Raw genomic sequence first — 20,237 nt, forward strand, 5'->3', positions numbered from 1 at the left:
TATGTACTACGCTCCCTGACTTCTATTCATGCAATAGTTAAGTGTGTATTGAGTAAGGCTACTATCTTTATTAATCCATTTCTGCTTAATATAGCTAAAATGCTTTTAAATTTTTTTTTTAAGTTATAGATGGACTCAATACCTTTACTTATTTTATCTCTTATTTTTTTTTTATGTGGTGCCAGGGATCGAACTCAGTGCCTCACGCGGCTAAGCAAGCGCTCCACCACCTGGCCCCCCAAAATGCTTTTTATTATGTGCATATAAATCTTAACAGGAAGAGACAGAAGGGACCATTATGAGGCTGTAATAATCCATTTGAGAGGTGACTGGTGACTTAAATTGAATGGTGATAATGGTGAACACAGAAATGAACAGTCTGGATTTGGGATGTAGAGTTGGTGTATCGTGGGGCCTGATGGCAAAGCAGGATTGTTATGAGTAATACCCACAATAGCAATTAAAAATCACTTTTCTTATATCCTAGTTAGACTCAGGCATAAAAGAGCTGCAAAGCTATTTAAATACATTTTTTAAAAGTTTTTCTCACTGAATTATTTATTAAATGATTTTTATGGCTGGGGTGTAGCACAGCAGTAGAGGACTTACCTAGTGTACACAAGACTCTGGGTTTGATCCCTAGCATGGTCAAAACAAAAACCAAAATAAAACGAAAACCCAAAAACCAAACAAACAAAAATGATTTTCACAGTTTTAAGATAAAACTCCCAAGACGATAAATGAAATCATACTATCAGGAAAACAATAATGCTTAATTTTACATTACCATGTTTCATGAATGGAATAAACTGAGCTCAGAATATACACAAAAATTCAATAAAGTCTAAAAAAAATCATCATATCACATTTTAAGGAAAAAATGACATAAATGAACTAGCAAATCTTTTGGTATCAATATCTTAAATGAGGAAAAGTGCCACCACTGGTCAATAAAGACCTTAGTTTTTTGTTTTTGTATGAATAATTTATATGTTTAATCCATGTTCTTTGATCCTTTGTTTATAGATTTACTATGCTATAATGACACATTTCTCTGATTAAATGTCAAAAAAGGTATTTAAAAGTGAGAGAGAAATCAAGAAAAACCTACAAGCCTTTTGAATGTTTATAGAAAAAATGTAGCTTTATAAAGACTCTACCTGGAAGTCACTGTATTCAAAAGAGGACCTGTATCTTCAGAAAAAGATGTTTTTAATGGCTTAAATCTGTTTTGTATAATTCAGATGCCCTTCAGTCAACTGTCACTGCAAATAGACACCTTCAATATAAACTGTGCAGTTAAAAAAAAACAAAAAAAACCCCAAAACCAAAACATATTGTTTGAACCAGGTACATAAAAATCCATGCCATAACTATCTCAGAAACGAATATTTAAAGAATTAACATTTTAAACTAAATCATTAAGGGTTGTAAATCCATTTTTTTTGTAAGCCAGGCATAGTGGCTCAAGCCTGTATTCCCACATCTGGGGAGGCACAGGCAGGAGGATTGCAAGTTTGAGGCCATCTTAAAGAATTTAGTGCACCCTGTCTCAAAATAAAAATGTAACTCAGTGGTAGAGTGTCCCTGGATTCAATCAAAGTACTGTAAATAGATAGATAGATAACCCCTACAATTAAAAAAAAGTTGTTTGTTTGTTTGTTTTTGTAACTAGGGAAAAAAGGAAAGCAGACCTGGCAATTAATTTTATAGAAACACAGGTGCAAATCTGCTAGTTCACACAGTCATACTAGCTCATAAACTATTTCTACTTTCAAGAGTCATAATATTCAGTTAAGGTTTCGGGTTCCTTCATTATGAAAAGATGATATTCTATCAGCATTCAGCTGATGATTCTGCAGTACTAATAAAAGGAGGCATGAACCATTAAAAAGCTAAAGTGAATAAAGATCTAAAACCTAAATTTAAAAATATGGTTACATAGTAAATAAGGACAATATTACCAATTGTAATATGCTTTTTTAACCTGATTTTTATCAGTACGTGGTTATAGAAACATGCATAACACTGGACTTCATAACTATTAACTTAAAATGGGCCTTTAATGTGCCCTAGTAATCATATTAGCCCTACTCTCCTCAAGTCCCTAATGATTCAGGCCCCTGTTATTTTCTGAAGCCACAGCCTTCGATTCTCCATTTACTGTTTCACCCATGTTGCCCTCCTGTGGCTTTTCAAATATCTTACACATGCTTCCACCTAAGAACTACTGCTATTTGTCTGTCCGCCTGGAATGCTCTTGCCTAGATGCCCACATGGTTCAACTCCATAATTTCTTTTCCTGTCTTTCCCAAACATCACCTTTAAGTTGAAGCCCTCTAAGTTATTCTATTATGCTCCCCTAAAACAAACCTACACATTTCCTACTTTATTCTCGTTACTTTTCCTCCAGAATGCTACATATTTTAGTCAATTATATTTACCAGTTGTCTATTTTAACACAGCTCTATAAGAGCAGGGATTTCTGTTCAGTTTATTCCTGTGTGCTTGGTGTCTAGAATAGTGCACACAGGACATATTTTTTATATATATGTTCAACAAATAAAACTATATAATTATCAAGTTGGATCAATTTCATCAGTACTTTAAACCTCATTCTTCCCATGTTCCCTCTTTCATGCTAAACACATAGCAGACACTGCTAAATGGTTCTCTCTGTGTGCTTGGGCAGTTACTACCAATCAGAAGGTGTTCAAGAAATTCTATCATTTGACAACCTTAGAGGTTAACTAATTGCCTAACAATGCCTATTTGAAAATAAACATGGCTTGGCCAAGTACATTTTCTTAAAGGATTTTCCTCTCTGTCAAACTGCAATAAGTAAATCTTCTGAGAGTTTATATTTAAAAAACAAAACAATGGTACCTTTCCTCCAAACTTCTAGGTTCTCCTAAGTTCAACTTGGGCCTCTGATCCCCCTAAATGGTATGTACTTCTTGCTGTTACTATCACTGTTTTACCTTGATGTTCCCTCTTTGTCTTTTCAGTTTTCTAACAGCCATTTAACCAATTCCCTATTTTACATTTTCTATGTTAAAATAATTGATTTTTCTGTTTTCTTGGCTGGACCCTGTTAAGGTTAGCAATCCTCTAGCTATGACATAATTCTTTATCATTCTATAATTAGGTTCTTCTCCACGTCTCTAGAACACTTACTTAAAAGGCCAGAACAATCTTTGCAGCCAGTGACGATGATAGTGGTTGTTGTCATGTTGGTGGTGATGAAGATGATAATGACCTTACTGATGTCATGTTATAATAAGTCTTCGAATTGACTACTTCATTTAATTCTCACTAAATATTGATTAAGATAGTATTTTCATTCCTATTTTCTACCGATGAAGAAGACTCAAAATATAGGTAATTTTTCCAGGGTGCTATAACTAGGGCATGGCAGAATACAGACAATTAAACACAGGCCATCAATCGCTAAAGATAGTATACTTATCCAGGATACTACTCCAGCTCCTTAAAAGAGTTTAAGAAGAGTTTTATCCTTATTGTTAGCACTATCTTATTGCAAAGATATATATACTCTAAAATGGAAATAAATACTCCATCAATCCATAGGTTAGGGTTTGGCAAATATTTTCCCAGGAAAAAAAGAAATATTATGGGCTATGCCGTTTTTGTTGCAACTGCTCAACTCTGCTGTAGCTAAAAAGCAGCCACGGACAATATACAAACAAATAGGCAGGGCTTTATTTACAAAGCAGGTGGCTTTGTAGTTTGCTGACTCCTGCTTCAGGGTGCTTTAAAATGAACAAACAACACGTGGCTGGTGAAATCAACAAAGAAAACCAGAAAATTTAAGACCTCTCTGGTTAAGTTTTTACTAGCTATATTGGTTTACTTCTGCTGCAATACTTAATCCATGATAATAAAAATAAGCAACACTCCCTAAATATGGGCCATGGGCATGACAAGGTAAAACACAAACAAGTATGGGACTGGGGTTGTGGCTCAGTGGTAGAGTGCTCGCCTAGCATGCACAAGGCACTGGGTTCGATTCTCAGCACCATATAAATGTAAAATAAAGATACTATGTCCACCTAAAACTAAAAAATAAATATTTTAAAAAACACAAACAAGTGAAAAACATATGGAAACTTCAAATTTCATCTAGAGTTCTTGACAATACTTTTTACAAAAATCAGCCTATATAAGAAAGCTGTGCTACCATAAGTCAAAGAATCTAATTCTATACTGTATATAGATCGCAATTTGGAGAAAGTGATTAAGATGATTTTTTTTGTTCTTTTTTTTTTCTTTCCAAAATCCTGCTATGGTGTATGGTATAGAGTGAATAGTATAACTGAAGCAATTAATTCTAAGATTGGAATGCATCTTATCTGTTTTTCCTCTGTCTTCCAAAATTGGGAACTGACTACTTTTCATACATTAGATTGTTCTGCAAAGAGTAGTCCAAGTTAAATATAGAACAATGAGGGTGGAATCTGTTTTAATTTAAATTTCAGATTATAATATCTAGTTCTTTTTCTCAGGACCAATAAAAAAAACTTGTAAGGCAATAAAGTACTCCCAATCTGCCGTAAACCTAACTTTTTCATACTCCAGAGCTAGAGCTACCTGGTCAAGTCTTCAGTCAGAGTTTGGTTTCACAAACACTGTAAACACTGTTCATTAACAGGACTAACTTGGGGCTTACTAAAGAAAAAAGAGTGAACAGGCAGAACTCCTGTTAGAGGGTTATGGGGTAAAGTCTTTGAAGTTAATTTGTCCAGGGACAGAACTGTGCTCTGGCTTCTCTCAAAAATCCATGGCTGGCAGATGTCATAGCCAGTTGGCTTGCACTCACACAAAATAGGTCCAGTCTTTATTCGCTAATTTGCATATGCGGGTAAAATTATCACATCAGTGGGTTTATTTGAAGTTTCTTAAATAAGGTGATAATTGTAGGCTACTGTTTTCCAAAGTCTGAACAACTATTTTTAACTTTATCAAAATTCTAAACTTTGATATAAAAATGTAGGATTAAAAATGTTATGTAACAGTGCCAGGAAGTAAAATGAATAACACAGTAAAATATCTTTAAAAAGTTGATATTAAATCGAATTTTAATGATAAGAATTCAAATTTTACATATGTGTAAAAGTATACATACCTCATAGCTTTTCACAGATTGCTGTGAATTACTTCTAAAATACACATGATCTTAACAAAATATCATATGTACTCTTTCCATTTTTTAAGCCACAATTCTACTTAAAAATGGTGTGTGAAATTCGGAGTGGCCATATCATATTTAGAAGCTCCAAACTTCAACCCAGCCATGATATGATTAAATGAAAGTAAGTACCTGTATATTTTATTTATTCAACGAATATTTATCCAGTGCATTCTCCATGCTAGGTTCTGAGGTTGAAAAACAAAAACCCACACATCTCATTGTACCAGTCCTTGTGAAGCTTATATATTAGCAGTTGATACTAAACGAAATCGTTATTCAATTTACTACTGAGATGAAACTGTATAAAAGGTATGAAATACAAAAATGGGCAAAAATGTTGGCCAAATTTCCCAAGAAATTTTATGTGTGGTCAGTCATTTTTCAGCATCATTATTAACACAGTATTTAAAAAGTTAACTTTAAAACTTGTTTATGTTAAAATATGAAAATTGTACCCTACGGAATTTCTTGCTTTTTGTCTGTGTTCTTGATAGAAGGGACATCTAATAATTATGACCCTATACAGCAGGTACAAATTAGAAAGCAACACATTTCCTCTCTATAAAGAATTTATATAATAAATTTCACTTATTTAGCTCCTCAAACTAAGCCAATCTAGACTAAATTAAGATACTAATTTTGCACTTTTAAAAAAAGAAACAAGTTATCAAGCCTCAAAAAGACATGGAGGAATGCTAAATGCATATTTCTAAGCAAAAGAAAAGCCAATCTGAAAAGTCTACATACTGTATAATTCCAACTTCACGGCATTCTGGAAAAGGCAAAAACATGGAGACTAATTTTTGGAGCATATTTAGCTTCACAGCAAAACTGGAAAGTACAGCAAGTTCCCATATACCCTCTGCCCCACATACCCACAGCCCCATCCACTATCATCCCAATGTAATAATGGTATATTTGATACAATCAATGAGCCTACATGACATATCTTTATCACCCAAAGTCTATAGTTTTTACCAGTGTTCCCTCTTGTTGTTGGAACATAGTATGGGTTTCAACAAGTATGTAATGTCATGTATCCACCATTATAGAATCATACAGAGTAGTTTCACTGTCTTTAATTATCTGTGCTTTACCTGTTCATTCCTCCCTCTATTCTAGCTCCTGTCAACTACTGATCTTTTTACTGTCTTCATAGTTTTTCCTTTTCCAGAGTGTCATTAAGTCAGAATCATACAACTTGTTGCCTTCCAGATTGGCTTTGCTCACTTGGTAATATGCATTTAATATTCCTCCATGTCTTTTTGTGATGTGATAACTTATTTATTTCTATCACTCAATAACATTACACTGTCTAAAGCACATTTCATTTATCTGGTTACCTAGTGGAGGACATCTTGTTTGCTTATGGGTTTTGACAATTATAAACAAACCTACTACAGACAGGTAGGTTTTTGCATGGACCTAAGTTTCAACTCACGTGGCTACATAAACCAAAGAGTGCAACTGCTAAAAAGTAAGATCAATTCTGTATTTTTGTAAAAGCTTATATAACCATTGTAAACAATTACTTTTTGTTTAAACTTCAACTCTATTTTGTTCTAAAGTGTCCCATTATACAAATGACTAGTTCTTAAATATCATTCAAGCACATTTTAAAATAAATGAATTTAGATGCCCTGAAAAATTTCACAGAAATGGAGACACAACATATGTTCTACAATATTCTTGGTGTGAAAGGGAACAATTAATTTTCTAATCTGAATCAGTAGAAAATTAAGAAATAAATATCTTTGTCAAGAGACAGCCTCTCACAATCAGTATAACAGGAAACTATTTCTACCCCTTTTCCTGGAAACTATACTACTATCAATCAGAGTAAACACTTCCAAAGCAGTTTAAGAAGATGGCTTACCTACTCTTTGTATATCTTAGTTTTATACAAAGGCACTACACTAAACATAAGCCTCTCCTCCTTAGAGATCAAGAACAGCTATATATATTTATGACTTCAAAACACTATCATCACTAAACATATGACCAAAGGTATGAAAAATGTAGAGAGAACAAGATTAGATCAATCTCAGGATGGTTCAAGGTGGAGATGTCATAGTGGGAATATTTAGACTCAATGCCAGGTGGGAATGGTCAGAAGATAAATGGTACAACTAAGTAACCACATGCCTCTGTTTGCCTGGAAAGTCTGTATTATACTGTTGTCCTTCTTTAATAGTCCTTGTTGTCCTTCTTTCATAGTTCCCCTATTCCATCAAAATTACACAGTTTGGTCTATGTATACAGTCGCCCTGATTATGAGAGGATTGAAGAGCATCTTTCTGACTCCTTGGGTATATTTCTCCCCAGAGGCACAAATAAGAATCATCAGCTAGACAGTGTTAGTATAACACTGAAGTAATACATGCTTTACAGAAGGTCTAAGGGAGAATTAAAGAGAGAAACACGCCTGCCCCGGTTCACCTCAATACAAAATTGATTATCCCTGTCTCTTTACTCATCCATCAAAAATTTTCTCTTCACTTACTATGTTGCCACCATTGTTAAAGAAGTTGGGGACACAGCAATAAACATAACATAAAGGTAGCATCCAAGAGTTAAAAGAGAAAAAAAAAAGGAGGGAGTAATAGTGTTAACACCTGTGGTGGGGTCAAGTAAAACAAAGATTGAGAATTGATCACTACATTTGATAATTTATATTTCATACGAGGTAGGTTGTTTGCCTATTTGCTTTAATGAAAGGTATTTCACCAGGTATGTATGTTGATAGGAATTATCTAGTATAGAGGAAAAGAAAGATGATGCAGGGAAGAAAAAAAGAAAATTTCAGAAGTCCTTGAATAGTCAAAGGGACTACAATCTAATACACAAGTGAAAGGTGAGCTTTGGGAACACAGATGATTCATTTATTTTAACAGGGGGGCACACAAAGTAAGATTATCAATTGAGAACGAAGGTCAGGAACCAGGTATTATTGTAGGCTTCATGTGCAGTCTGGGAGCTGTGTAGAGGAAACAAAGCTGCAATTAAACAAGGCTAGATTTTATCAATAAAGTAACACAGGACAAGAGAACTGGGATTTTATAAGGCAGAGTTTATAGTTATGGACCATGGAATTTGAGAAAAGCAAGAAGGAATGTGAGAGCATATTAAAAAGGACAATAAATAGTAAAAAATGAAGCTGGAGGTCTTGAAAGGATTTAAAAAAATCACTGTAGTGGACATACTAAAGAAAGTAAGCTGAAAAGAAAAAGTGCTGATTAGTTTAATGTGTTTAATCAGGATTATTTAAGCAGGATAGTTGATGGTATCGAAAGAGTCAAATATAACCATTTAAGTAGATCACTAAGGTGAAAAATAAATTCGCTAGAGATAAACATATCATAGAGAAGTCAAGATTTAAAATGGACCATTTAGGGATATTGAAAATGACTAAGAATGGTGGGAAGAGAAAAAAAATAATAACAGGTGTTGAAATAATCAATGAGTAAGAGTGACCAGGAGAGATGCAGATGAGTAGCAAGAGATGAAAAGTAGAAAATACTACTTGATGACATCTAACTTTTTTTCTTTAAAGAGGCAGAATGTTAAAAAAAAAAAAAAGCTATCTATAAGATATCAATGACACTAAGCAAAGAAAGACATTAGGACATTAATTCTACCTGTTGGTTTAATAGAATATGGGGTGTGAGAAGTTGCACTTTTTGTGAAGAATGTAAAAAGAGTATTCTCAGGGGATGCAATGTTTCAGTGAGATAAACCACACACAAAAATGTGCATAAAAGAGATTTTGCTGATGATAAACTGGGAGTTCAAAAAGACAGAGTGAACAGATTTGGGTGGTTAAAGACAATGGGAATTTAAAATTGACTAAGGATATACCAGCATAACACAGGGACAAGGAAATCATGAGAGGAATCTGGAAAGTTTGAGCTTTTCATGGTGATGGAGGCTAAAAGGGATGAAGGATCTATGATTAGTTCCAATGATATATGGGGGACCTTGGTAAGAAGTAGGTAAACAATGAGGTTTAGTCATTTACTTGTAAATGGTTTTAGCAATTTGCAGAAAGAGTGTTCAGAGGATAGGCAAGATCAGGAACTCAGGTTTCATGGGGACTTTGAGGGGCTCTGAGGATCCATCCCTTAAATCGTACAATTTAAAGATGTTGAAGCCAGGCATGGTTGTGCGTGCCGTTTAAGGCTAGACTAAGCAAATCTGTCTCAAAATTAAAAAATTAAAAGGGCTAGGGATGTAGCTCAGTGTAAAGCACCCCTAGGTTCAACCCATAGTACTGCTAGCTAGCTGAATGAATGAATGAATGAGCAAATAAAATAAAGATGTTGAGGACCATGGTTCTTAAAAAAGCAGGTGGTTTGCACTTAAGAGTGAACTCAGTCAACAATATTTTTTGCCAAATGCTTAAATATACTACATTACTCTAGATGCTGTTAATTCTTAACTACCCATATTTAAATTTGTTCATAGATTATCAGAGTTAAAACAATATAAAACTAAAATTGTAATAACATCTGCACCTAACTCTAAGATAGAATTTATGTGCCAGGTGCTACTGTAAGTAAGCTATGTATGTTAAATCATTTAGCAGAAGCAACTCAGTGAAGTTAGATACTATTATTATCTCCGTTTGGGGTGACGAATATATCCAATGCACAGCTAGCTCTAAAAATTAAATGCCTTATATTCAAAATGTACCTGCTGGGACAAATGTATCCTTTTTACATATATCAGCCCATACATTTTAAAATGGTTTCCCTGTATTTTAGAACAGGGTTTTTCCTCTCAGCTGATTACTCAATTCATGTGGCTAATATTTACTCTTAAGAAAGTGTTAATATTCTTCTTCAGTTCTGACAAGACATCATGTCTGTTTCATTCACTCCTAAGAACACAACTTTGTTGTTCTCTGTTTAAATTTGTTATGCTAATTGTTTTGGGGAACCTGTTTGAATACTTATAATGATTTGTGTTAGGAATTTCAAGGAGTCTGAAATACATGAATGGCTGCTAAATAAAGCGACCTCACACTTTATAGCCATTCAAAGTGTACATGATTATTACTATCATTAATAAACACTGATATCATCAAGAAAACAAAGTCTAAGAGTATAGGGCTGGGCAGAATGGGATCAACCAGTCCTAAAAAATAGGAGGGATGCAGAGGTGAGGAACCAAGGAGGGCCTGATAATGCATAGGTCACTTATTAACTTGCCTTAATTTAACATTTAAAAAAACAAGCCCCCCAACCTACAATGTTAGATTTTGACATACAACTAAATGATAAAAAAAATCAGAGTTTTTAAGTCATATAGCTATCACTATTCAGTAGAAGTTGGAAAAGATGAGAAAATCAGGTGCATGGGGGAATTTCATAGCTTGAGGATGATGCAAAAAATGGAGGGGAAAAAAGAGGAGTTAGAAATAGGCTACTTCAAGAACTAAAGGCACTTGTGAGGGAACAGGAACAGAGCACATCCAATTAATTTAGGAACACAAGAGGTGTCGGATCAGGTGCCATATTTTGGAAGGCCAAATGATAACATTCTAGCTGATTAAAACAGAAATTTATTAACAAATTTCATAACCATTTATTGAGCACCAACAATAAGCTGGGTATCTTGCTAGACTTCATAACCACTTTGTTTCCTCATTATTCAAAAACTATTAATGACTCCCTACCAAATTACAAATACTAAGCAGAATCTGATACAATCCCAGTTATGAGCATAAATACCTTGAAAGACAAGCAATTCAGATGAATCTGTAAATTAAATAAATTTTAACAAATTGAGGGGGGAGTATTAAATCAAGAGTAATGATTTATATACTAATAAAATCCATTTACTAACAACTTTCCAATGTGCTAAAAGTTTTGTAAAGCCTATACAAAAGGAATTAAGGCTAGAAGTTAATCTTCCTGTCAAGTCTTAGAAAAGAGCATTCTGACAACACCAAAAGAGGAGATCCTATTTTTCAATCACTAATATAAAACACGATCATACTATCATCTTCCAAAGTATATGATATATGCTTTAAAATGAGATTTCATGAATCTACTTTGTTTCTAACAACAAATTTCTCTGGTGTTACAAAACAAAACTGATTGAGTTGGTACAAAAGAAAAATGTATTCTAACATCAACTAAGATGCAACTATGACTAAAGTTCTTTCTTGGTCCCATTAAATTTTATCATGTAAAATGAACTCCACTGAGTTATAACAAAAGACTTATAATCTATCCAATACTTCAGTTAGAAAATGTATAAAATGAAAAATAAAATGTTAGCACTGAGATAAAACACTAAAGTAATGAGAATGACAAGAGCAGTATTAGGAAAAAGGTCTGAAAGAAATAAAAATTAACCCGTTTATCAGTATATAGATATGAACCAAACTAAGGGTGAGGGAGGAGTAAGATTTAAAGTGGCTTAACAGAGGCCATAACTCTATTTTAGCTCAATAGAGAGCAACTTTTTGTTCTAACCCCTAGGTAACAATAATAAAATGCTTTGGTTTCAATATTTTGCTGTGACCATTTCTCCAATTTTTTCATTTGTATTACCTTAAGATGAATTGCAGATATCTCAGTGGTAATATGTATCTGTGTACATTACAAATATACAACAGTGTATTTACATAAACCATATATATATATATATATATATATATATATATATATATGTATATATATGTATATATATGTATATATTGTATATTTCACATATATAATGATTTTAAGGTATCTCTTATTGATGAGGAAAAATATTATTTGATATTCATCTACAAAATAATAACAGCAACCTTCAGTTTCTGCATTTATTTTGGATATATATAATTGTAGTTAAAAATTCTTGGGGCAGCATCCAATTTAAGAGAAAATTAACCACTGTCCCTCAACAAATTTTGACTATAAGTAACCTCAGAGCCTACATGTAACACGATGCTTCTTCCTTCTCTGGTAATTCCATTTCTCACAAACATGTATGAAAAATAAAATTTCTTACTTTAAAATGCTGAAATTATTTAAAAGTAAAAATTACAATTCTAAAAACCAAGATCAATCTTAAAAAGCTGTAATAGTTACAATTCATATTTACAGTGCTGCTTCTAATTATTTTTAAAACAGCTTTAAGGGAATTTATTTTTAAAAGGCCCTAAGGGATATGTATATATCTGTATGCATTTTTGTTAATTTAAATATTATTGATGTCAAAGGACAAAAGCATTCTCAACTTGTTTTTAAATGAGACTATTTCTCTTTTACTTTTACAATTAGATAAACATATGCTAAACAAATTTTTAAGATTATTTCCCCTATCCCAAACTTATATCAAATAATAGGTATTTCACTCAATTTTATTTTATATTTTTTCCCCTATATTCAATACTCATTTCCTCAAAAAGAAGTGATTTTGTGGGATTCTTCTTTAAAATTTGGAAGACTTTTACTGTTTGCTCATCTCTTTAAATTGTGATTTGAATATGTGAAAAAAATTCTCATGAACATGTAACTGCACAAATTTACTGATTCCAAATTAATTCTAGATGGTGTGTGTGTGTGTGTGTGTGTGTGTATTGAGAGAGAGATGGAAGGATTCATTAAATCTTTTTACTAACTGAATTTAATGTAATTTTAAGATGTAAACATATACAATCCTAGCCAAGTGTTTTAATCTATAATCAAAAACACTAAAATGAAAATATTTTATATTATCTTCTATTTCTTTACTATGACAATCTCCCTAAGGTTATCTAATAACACAGAAACACTAAACAAATAGATATTTCCTTTGCTCAAATATCAAACTCTATATATAACGTTTAACAGTCTAAAAATAAGGAACTGAGCATTAATTTACAATTTAATGCTAATGTTTTTATATTTTTAGAAAACTCATTCAATAGAATTTGAGGCTGTTTTGTTTGGCATTACATAAGAGCATAAGGGAAAATATTTTTTGTTCCCTTTTGTGCTAAAGACCTGCATAGATGGACTGAAAACATAAATATCTGCGCATCCAAGGCTTCAGTGCATAAGATTCTATTTTTAATAAGAAATCTGTACTAAACATTTTTGCAAAGCAAACTGAACATAAATATATTGAAAATAATTTCAACAAGTGGTATGTTACCTGGGTGGAGCTGGTAGCTACCGAGATGCAGTCAATAAAGCTGTGTCTTCGAGTGAAAAATGCAACTATCTGCTGCCAGCGTGAAGGTTCTGGCTCAGCCTGCAGTTCATCTGAAGAGCCCTTTTTTGCCCAGTGTTTCTGCTTTGGGCCTACTGAGCCATGGCTAGAGCTAGTATTGCCTCCTCGGCTGGCGCGAGAGTACAGAAGTGTGTTGTTTCCGAAAATGTAATTCATCTCTGCAGCCCTGCAGGTGGTTGCCAAGCAGTCTTACTTCTCTACCAGCTGCTGAGTGGTGAATGATCAGTAAAAACTGCAGCTAGAATTACAGCAGCATCACTTGTAGATCAGAGAAAATAAAAACCTTGAGAAATGATGCTCATTTTCTCTGTAGTTTCTTCCTATGAAAGAGCTTGTATCTTTCCTCTGTACCTGTTAGCTGTATGATGGCTGGGTTTATTTTTGCAGACAAAAAAGACGACATAAGGTGGATTTCTTTCTTGTGATTATTTTTTCACCAGCGTCTGCAGGAACCAAAAGCTGTTCTTTTGTTAGCTGATAACTAGACGGACTGAAATCCAGGAAGTGAGGTCGATTAGCAGGTAAAGAAGGATGTTATAAACACTGGACTACCAAGACCCTTTGGGGCTGCCTGATTTAATGCACTGGGTGGAGAAACCCTGGATTACCAAGTTTCAATCACAGTCTGTAGTAAAATCCAATGGCATCTTCATGGCTTACATAAATTATAAAAATGAATCTAAAATTACAAGATTCTTTCTGCCAACAGTTATGATTGTTCAAATAATTTCACAAAAAGAATCTTTGTCATTTGCATACTAATTTGGACACCAGGAAGGATCTTATATTATTTAGCGATGGATCTGTTTTTTGAAGGTACTATCCATGTTAGACTGAGAATCTACTGATAGGGAGAAATCTATTTGTAATGTAGCATGATCATTTTATGTAATACATTGATTTCTGTTGGTAGAGTCTGGAGACAAGAACAAATGAGCAAAATAAATATATGGTTCCTGGAACTTTCATGATAAAAAAAGAATTAAGGAAAATTATAAACATGATCCCCTAGTGTTATTATAATCATTAAAATTATATGGTTTTGAATGTGTAAAAGTGCAAACGAATTGATTCTTTTTATAACCAGTAAAATATGTTTTATCTAACATTATATAAATACTACTCTGGTTCATAAAAATATATTGCTTGATTGCTAAACAGACATTTTCTAACATCTTTACCCAGGTCTGTGTTTCTCAACATAGTAGTGAACCTCAGACTGCCTGGGGTACAAATTAAAAAGTTATCTAAGTGACAATTAAGCATTTTTAAGTTTGAAAACTACATTTCTAAGCCTGACCTCTTAATGCTATGCCATTTAGTATATGGTTATTTAAAAACCATATGCTTTAAAAAAAATTTTTTTTAGTTGTAGATGGACACAATATCTTCAAATTATTTATTTATTTTTTTAAATGTGGTGCTGAGGATTGAATCCAGTGCCTCATACATGCTAGGCAATCGCTCTACCTCTGAGCTACAACTCCACTCCCATCAACTTTTAATCTTATATAAGCATAACATAAACTCCAATCCCAGCCATAGATATTTTTTCATATGTGGACTGATAAAATCTTGCTTGTCTATATGCCTACCAGCACCAATTACATGCAGCCTACTAGAAAGTAGCATTGCAAACTACAAAATGAGGTCCACTGCAAATCTGGCTTAGCAAGCAAAGATGCTTATGTTATCTCTATAATTCCTTCCCTAAGATGCTGCAAGTATGCCCCAAAAGGGTTGAGAGCCACGTGGGACTCTTGGGTTAGGATGTTTTGTGACAGAGATTTTAACAGTTCCTTGTTTCATCCTAAGAATTATTAGTAGCTGGCAATTTGTGGCCCTAGACAGACTGATTCTGAGAGATAGAAGAATAGAGGAAAATGTTAAAGGGAGATAGAGAACTAAGAATCCTCTCTGGTTAAAAATAAATAAACGAATGAATGAATGAATGAATGAATTCTCCTAAAAATTTTTTAAAGTTCTCCTATGAAACAGATACTTTAAGAACTGATTAGTGTAGTTTATTCAAGTACTGCAATAATTGGGTTAGCTCAAACTATGTACTATGATCCACATACTCTGAAAAAACCCTGGGAAAAGAAAACCAAAACACCCTTGGAATCCATAAACGGTTTTTTATTATTCTGGATTAACACAAAAATAAGAACAATGAACAAATGCTGAATGCAAAACCCCTACACCTCAAGATGCAAACAACAGAAATACAGATTGAAAAGTAAACCATTAGTATATATATATTTATTCTAGAAATTCAAAGAACTTGACAGATTGCTCCATTCCATCCTTCTTGGGGGAAAAAAATACTTCTCAATGTATGAATATTCTATTCAAATCCACTCACATCAAGAAAACAACTTAAAATTCTAAGAAGGGCATCTTTATGAAAGTGTCCTGTTACCTGAGCTACAGAAATCTACGATCATCTCATCTATTGTCCAGTGGTAAATTCATACGTACAAAACCATCTAAATCACAATTGTTTTTACGTGATTTGTTTGGGAAACAGAAGACTACCAATTGATCTATGCTTTAGAAAACCCTCTCTTGTTATACAACAGAGTTGAGAGATAAACTTCATTAAAAGAAAATTTATGTTCATTATAGAAAAACCTGAAAATCTATTTAAAAACAACAAAATAAGAATTAACAAACAACCAAAACTACCCAAAACAATCACAATTAACATCTTAATATGCCATACAAAGATCAACATTCTTTTTTTTCTATACAAGTTTTCTTCTTCATAGAATGGTAATATATAGATTTCTAGCCTGAACAACAGGAGAAAGCTTATTTTAGTAAACAAAGTACATATATTTAGTGAATTATGTAACCTCAAACATGGTTATGATAAATATTAAGACTATTAAAAAAGATAGACTGTTCAAAATGTACATGGGATAGGTGCTCAATTATTTATTTGTGCTATTTTCAAACTCATAAATTGAAGGGCCTTTAGGTATTAAAATAATGGCAAGTATTAAATGATCTTAGTGAAAATTTTAAAAAGGTTAAAGAACAGAGGAAAAATAATGAAACTCTAAAAATAACTTAAAAAAATGAACAACTCACAGATGTAAAAGCACTGTGAAAGCAACGTAGAATGTATTTCCTTACTCTTTTATCATTAATATGGAATATTAAAGCATATAACTCTACAGTCTTATCTAGTAGGGAGATAAAATTACACATACACACACACACACACACACACACACACACATCTTTTCTGTATGAGCACCATCTAGTGGCCAGATTGTGTACACAAATTACATGTGCATCTTAGTACACCAAAGCCATCCAAAAAAGTTGGAAAGATAAAATCCAATATTATTTTAATGTTCCAGAGATATGGATACAAAGTTGATTTCAAAGAGTGTTCATTATTTACTTAAAACAGGAAAGGTGCAAAGGGGTATATTTGCTTAAGTCCATTCTTTTGTCACCCTCATTTCTCATGACTTTTATAAAAACTACCAACAACATCTGCTGGTGATTTCATATTAATCATAACCATGATTCTTACTAATACTGGATGACATATATCCAAAGTACAAGATATATTCATTTATAAGAATTACTTGTTCACATACCCTCTTAACAATGTTCACTTTGCACATTTCCAGTCTGAACAAAATTTTACTTGCCATTGAAGGAAAAAAAAACAAATGAAATTCTTTTGTTTCTTCAATGATTACAACATGATGCAACATACACTATAATGTACCTATTGCCCTCCTTGTCACTTCATCTAGATTCGAACCTATTTTGAAAAAGGACTGATGTTTTGCTTATCTGTTCAATTTATGGTTCTGACTACTTCTCCTATTCCCAAATCATTTTCAGTCTTTAGAATTTTGACACTATTTTAGCCCCCAGATTCACCCATTATATTCTTTTCTTTCTCATCAGATAATGTTTCTTTTTATCATTACATCACTAATTTTTCTTTTTTGGTGGGGGGGTGATAACCGGGGATTGAACACAGGGCACTTAACCACTGAACCACATTCCCACCCCTATTTTGTATTTTATTTAGAGACAGGGTCTCACTAAGTTGCTTAGTGCCTCGGTTTTACTGAGGCTGGCTTTGAACTCTGATCCTCCTGCCTCAGTCTCCCACGTCTCTGGGATTATAGGCATGTGCCATCAGGGCAGGATTATATCACTAATTTCTTTCTTGAGACTATTCCCAATAGTGGCCAGAAAATTTCCCTATAAGATTCTGAAATCATAGCTGGGTGTGGTGGTGCACGCTTGCAATCCCAGTGGCATGAGAGGCTGAGATGGGAGGATTGCAAATTCAAAGCCAGCCTTAGCCTTGGTGAGGCACTAAGCAACTCAGTGAAACCCTGTCTCTAAATAATATACAAAATGGGGCTGGGGATGTGTATCAGTGGCTAAGCGTCCCTGAGTTCAATCCCCAATACCGCCCCCCAACCCCATAAAAAATTATGAAATCATATTACCTTCATGCTAAGCTCTGAATACCTTTCAATTGGTATCTTATTTCATTCATTATTTTAGTAATGAGAACTATGGCCACCACCAGTATCACCTTAAGAACACAACAGATTATTTCATAGCACATTTCATAATGGTAAACCCTTCACAAGGCTATTCATCAGCTCAAGATACAGGTACTTCATACCTTTGTCCTCAGTTCCTAACAAGTGTCAATCAACTTTCCTGCATTCCTTTGAGTATCACCCTTCTACTACATTTATTTGTCCTGGGAACTGCTTCCAACTCTGACATCCTTCAACATCTTGCTTAAATGTCAACTTTCTTTAGAAAACTGCAATAAATTAATTTCCCCCTCTATTTTTTCATGTTATACCATGCTATGTTAACCACCTTTCAATAAAAAATATGAATAACTGAAAAATACTAATCACTCAAATCTAATATAGTATCACAGAATAAATGGTGAATAAATGTTTGCTCCATATATGTATTTTCTGATAAACAAATGAATACTTTAGCTAACTGGATTTTAAAGTAGTCTCTATTAAATTGATTTTTACCATAAGCTTCTATTAGAGTTATGAAGACTGAGCCTAATTTATATTCTAGTTAGCAAATCACTAATATTCAAGGATACTTTATCAAATTACAAAATAATTCAGACTGAGTTTTATGAATAGCCTAATAGCTGCTTTGCTTCATCCCCAAACCACAATAATATAAAGTGAAAATGGTTCCCATATTAGCTCTTAAAAACAAAAAAAAAACCAAATAGACTGATAATCTGATACATGATACTATATTTAAATAAAATGTACTTCATCACTGAGTTTTCTTTTAAATTAAAATTTGCCTTATGTCAAAATAAGGTGTCCCCCCGCAATTTTGGGTTCATAATAAAAAGCTGAAAGAACTCTAACCATTTTACATAATAACTGTTGTTCACTCCTAATCTATTCTACCCCTCAAATAATTACTTTGTGGTAACTGCCACAATAACTTATGTATCAGGTAGAAAAAGTGGGAAAATGAGACCTTAATAATTACAAGTGTACCAGAATGCAAATCAAATTGTATCAGGAACTTAAATGTTGATATGCTTTTGACCCAGTAATTTGACTTTTGGAAATTCATCATAAAGAAATAGTCCAAGTACTTTCTTATAGATTATTCACTAAATTTTCTTTACAAACCCTAATAAAAATGGAAATAACAAATATCAGACAAGTTCAACAAATTATAGTACAAATATACTATATATATTTTGTAACGAGTTTTAAATATTAAAATTGTTCAATTTAAATATTCAAAAACTTGGTACATATATTACATGGGAAATATACATATGAGAAAATGTGTATAACAAGTTTATAGTATGGAAAAAACATTTTTTAAAAAAAGATGTAAAGTGTGATTTAGAAACAGGTGAAACAAAATTTAAATTACTACTTCTACTGAAGAATGAAAATCTGTGTTTGTTTAGTTCAGATATAAATCAGCCAGCCAGCAAGCCAAAGGGAGGGACCATTTGGCTCAACTTAATAGTTCCCAGAGGCTTATTTATGCTTCAGAGATTGATGCTGTTAATACCTACCAAAAGAAAATATACTAAAAAAGTGAAGAAAATGACCTACAAAAATGGCCAGGTTTTCAACTGTTTCTCATTGAAACCTGTTAATTTTTTTACCACAGTACACTAAGATTCATTCTTTATCTTATCAGACTGTGTCAACCAATGTTTACATATAACCACCCAAAGACTGCATTCAACTACAGCAATGTTAAAATGCCTGCAATTATAAGATGCATACCAACTTCAAAAAGAGTAAAATGTAAGACAGGTGTGTCATAGAACTGATGATACAGGACATTTTAATTTTAATAATATAATCCTTTAAATAAGTCTGTTACATTTGTTTATAAAAAGCTGTAAGGTACAACTTCTATAATTCATCATAATCATTTGTCCTACATATGTAATAACAAAAGTTCTTTTCTATGTGCAAAAGAAAAGAGCATTTTAAAGCAGATATCAAAAAAATCAGGTAAAACTGACATCATTCTCTTATATTGATATTAGGGAACAAATGAGTTAGATTAAGGAACCAAGATAGAATAAAAATTAAGAAACACATGTCTAAATAGCTAATGGGGTAAAGAAAAAAAAGGTCACACTAGAAATAAAATGTTAGATAAATAAAACATTATACATTTGTAGGATACAGTGAAGGAAAGTTTACAAACTAGAAAAGGCGGCTGTATTTAGCAAATGACTTGAGAAACTAGAAAAATATACAAACAGAATCAACTTAAAGCGGGGGGGGGG

General features: G+C 33.0%; 1 protein-coding gene across 29 annotated transcripts in view; it reads right to left on the reverse strand.

Annotated features, from left to right (window-relative positions):
• Positions 1 to 20,237, reverse strand: part of Dlg1 (discs large MAGUK scaffold protein 1) — a 274,457-nt gene that overhangs the window by 143,767 nt on the left and 110,453 nt on the right. The window contains exon 1 of one of the 29 annotated variants that reach the window (XM_048794422.1): positions 13,343 to 14,358. The exons of 23 other annotated variants lie outside the window; for them this stretch is intronic. In XM_048794422.1, coding sequence (XP_048650379.1) covers positions 13,343 to 13,576 — 234 coding nt within the window. In that variant the 5' untranslated portion in view covers positions 13,577 to 14,358. Of the gene's footprint in view, positions 1 to 13,342; positions 14,359 to 20,237 lie in introns of those variants that run through there. 5 more of the 29 variants (XM_048794424.1, XM_048794425.1, XM_048794427.1 and 2 more) reach the window with 5 other exon arrangements.

Source organism: Marmota marmota, unplaced genomic scaffold (assembly GCF_001458135.2).
Source record: "Marmota marmota marmota unplaced genomic scaffold, marMar, whole genome shotgun sequence".
Classification (NCBI taxonomy): Eukaryota; Metazoa; Chordata; class Mammalia; order Rodentia; family Sciuridae; genus Marmota; species Marmota marmota.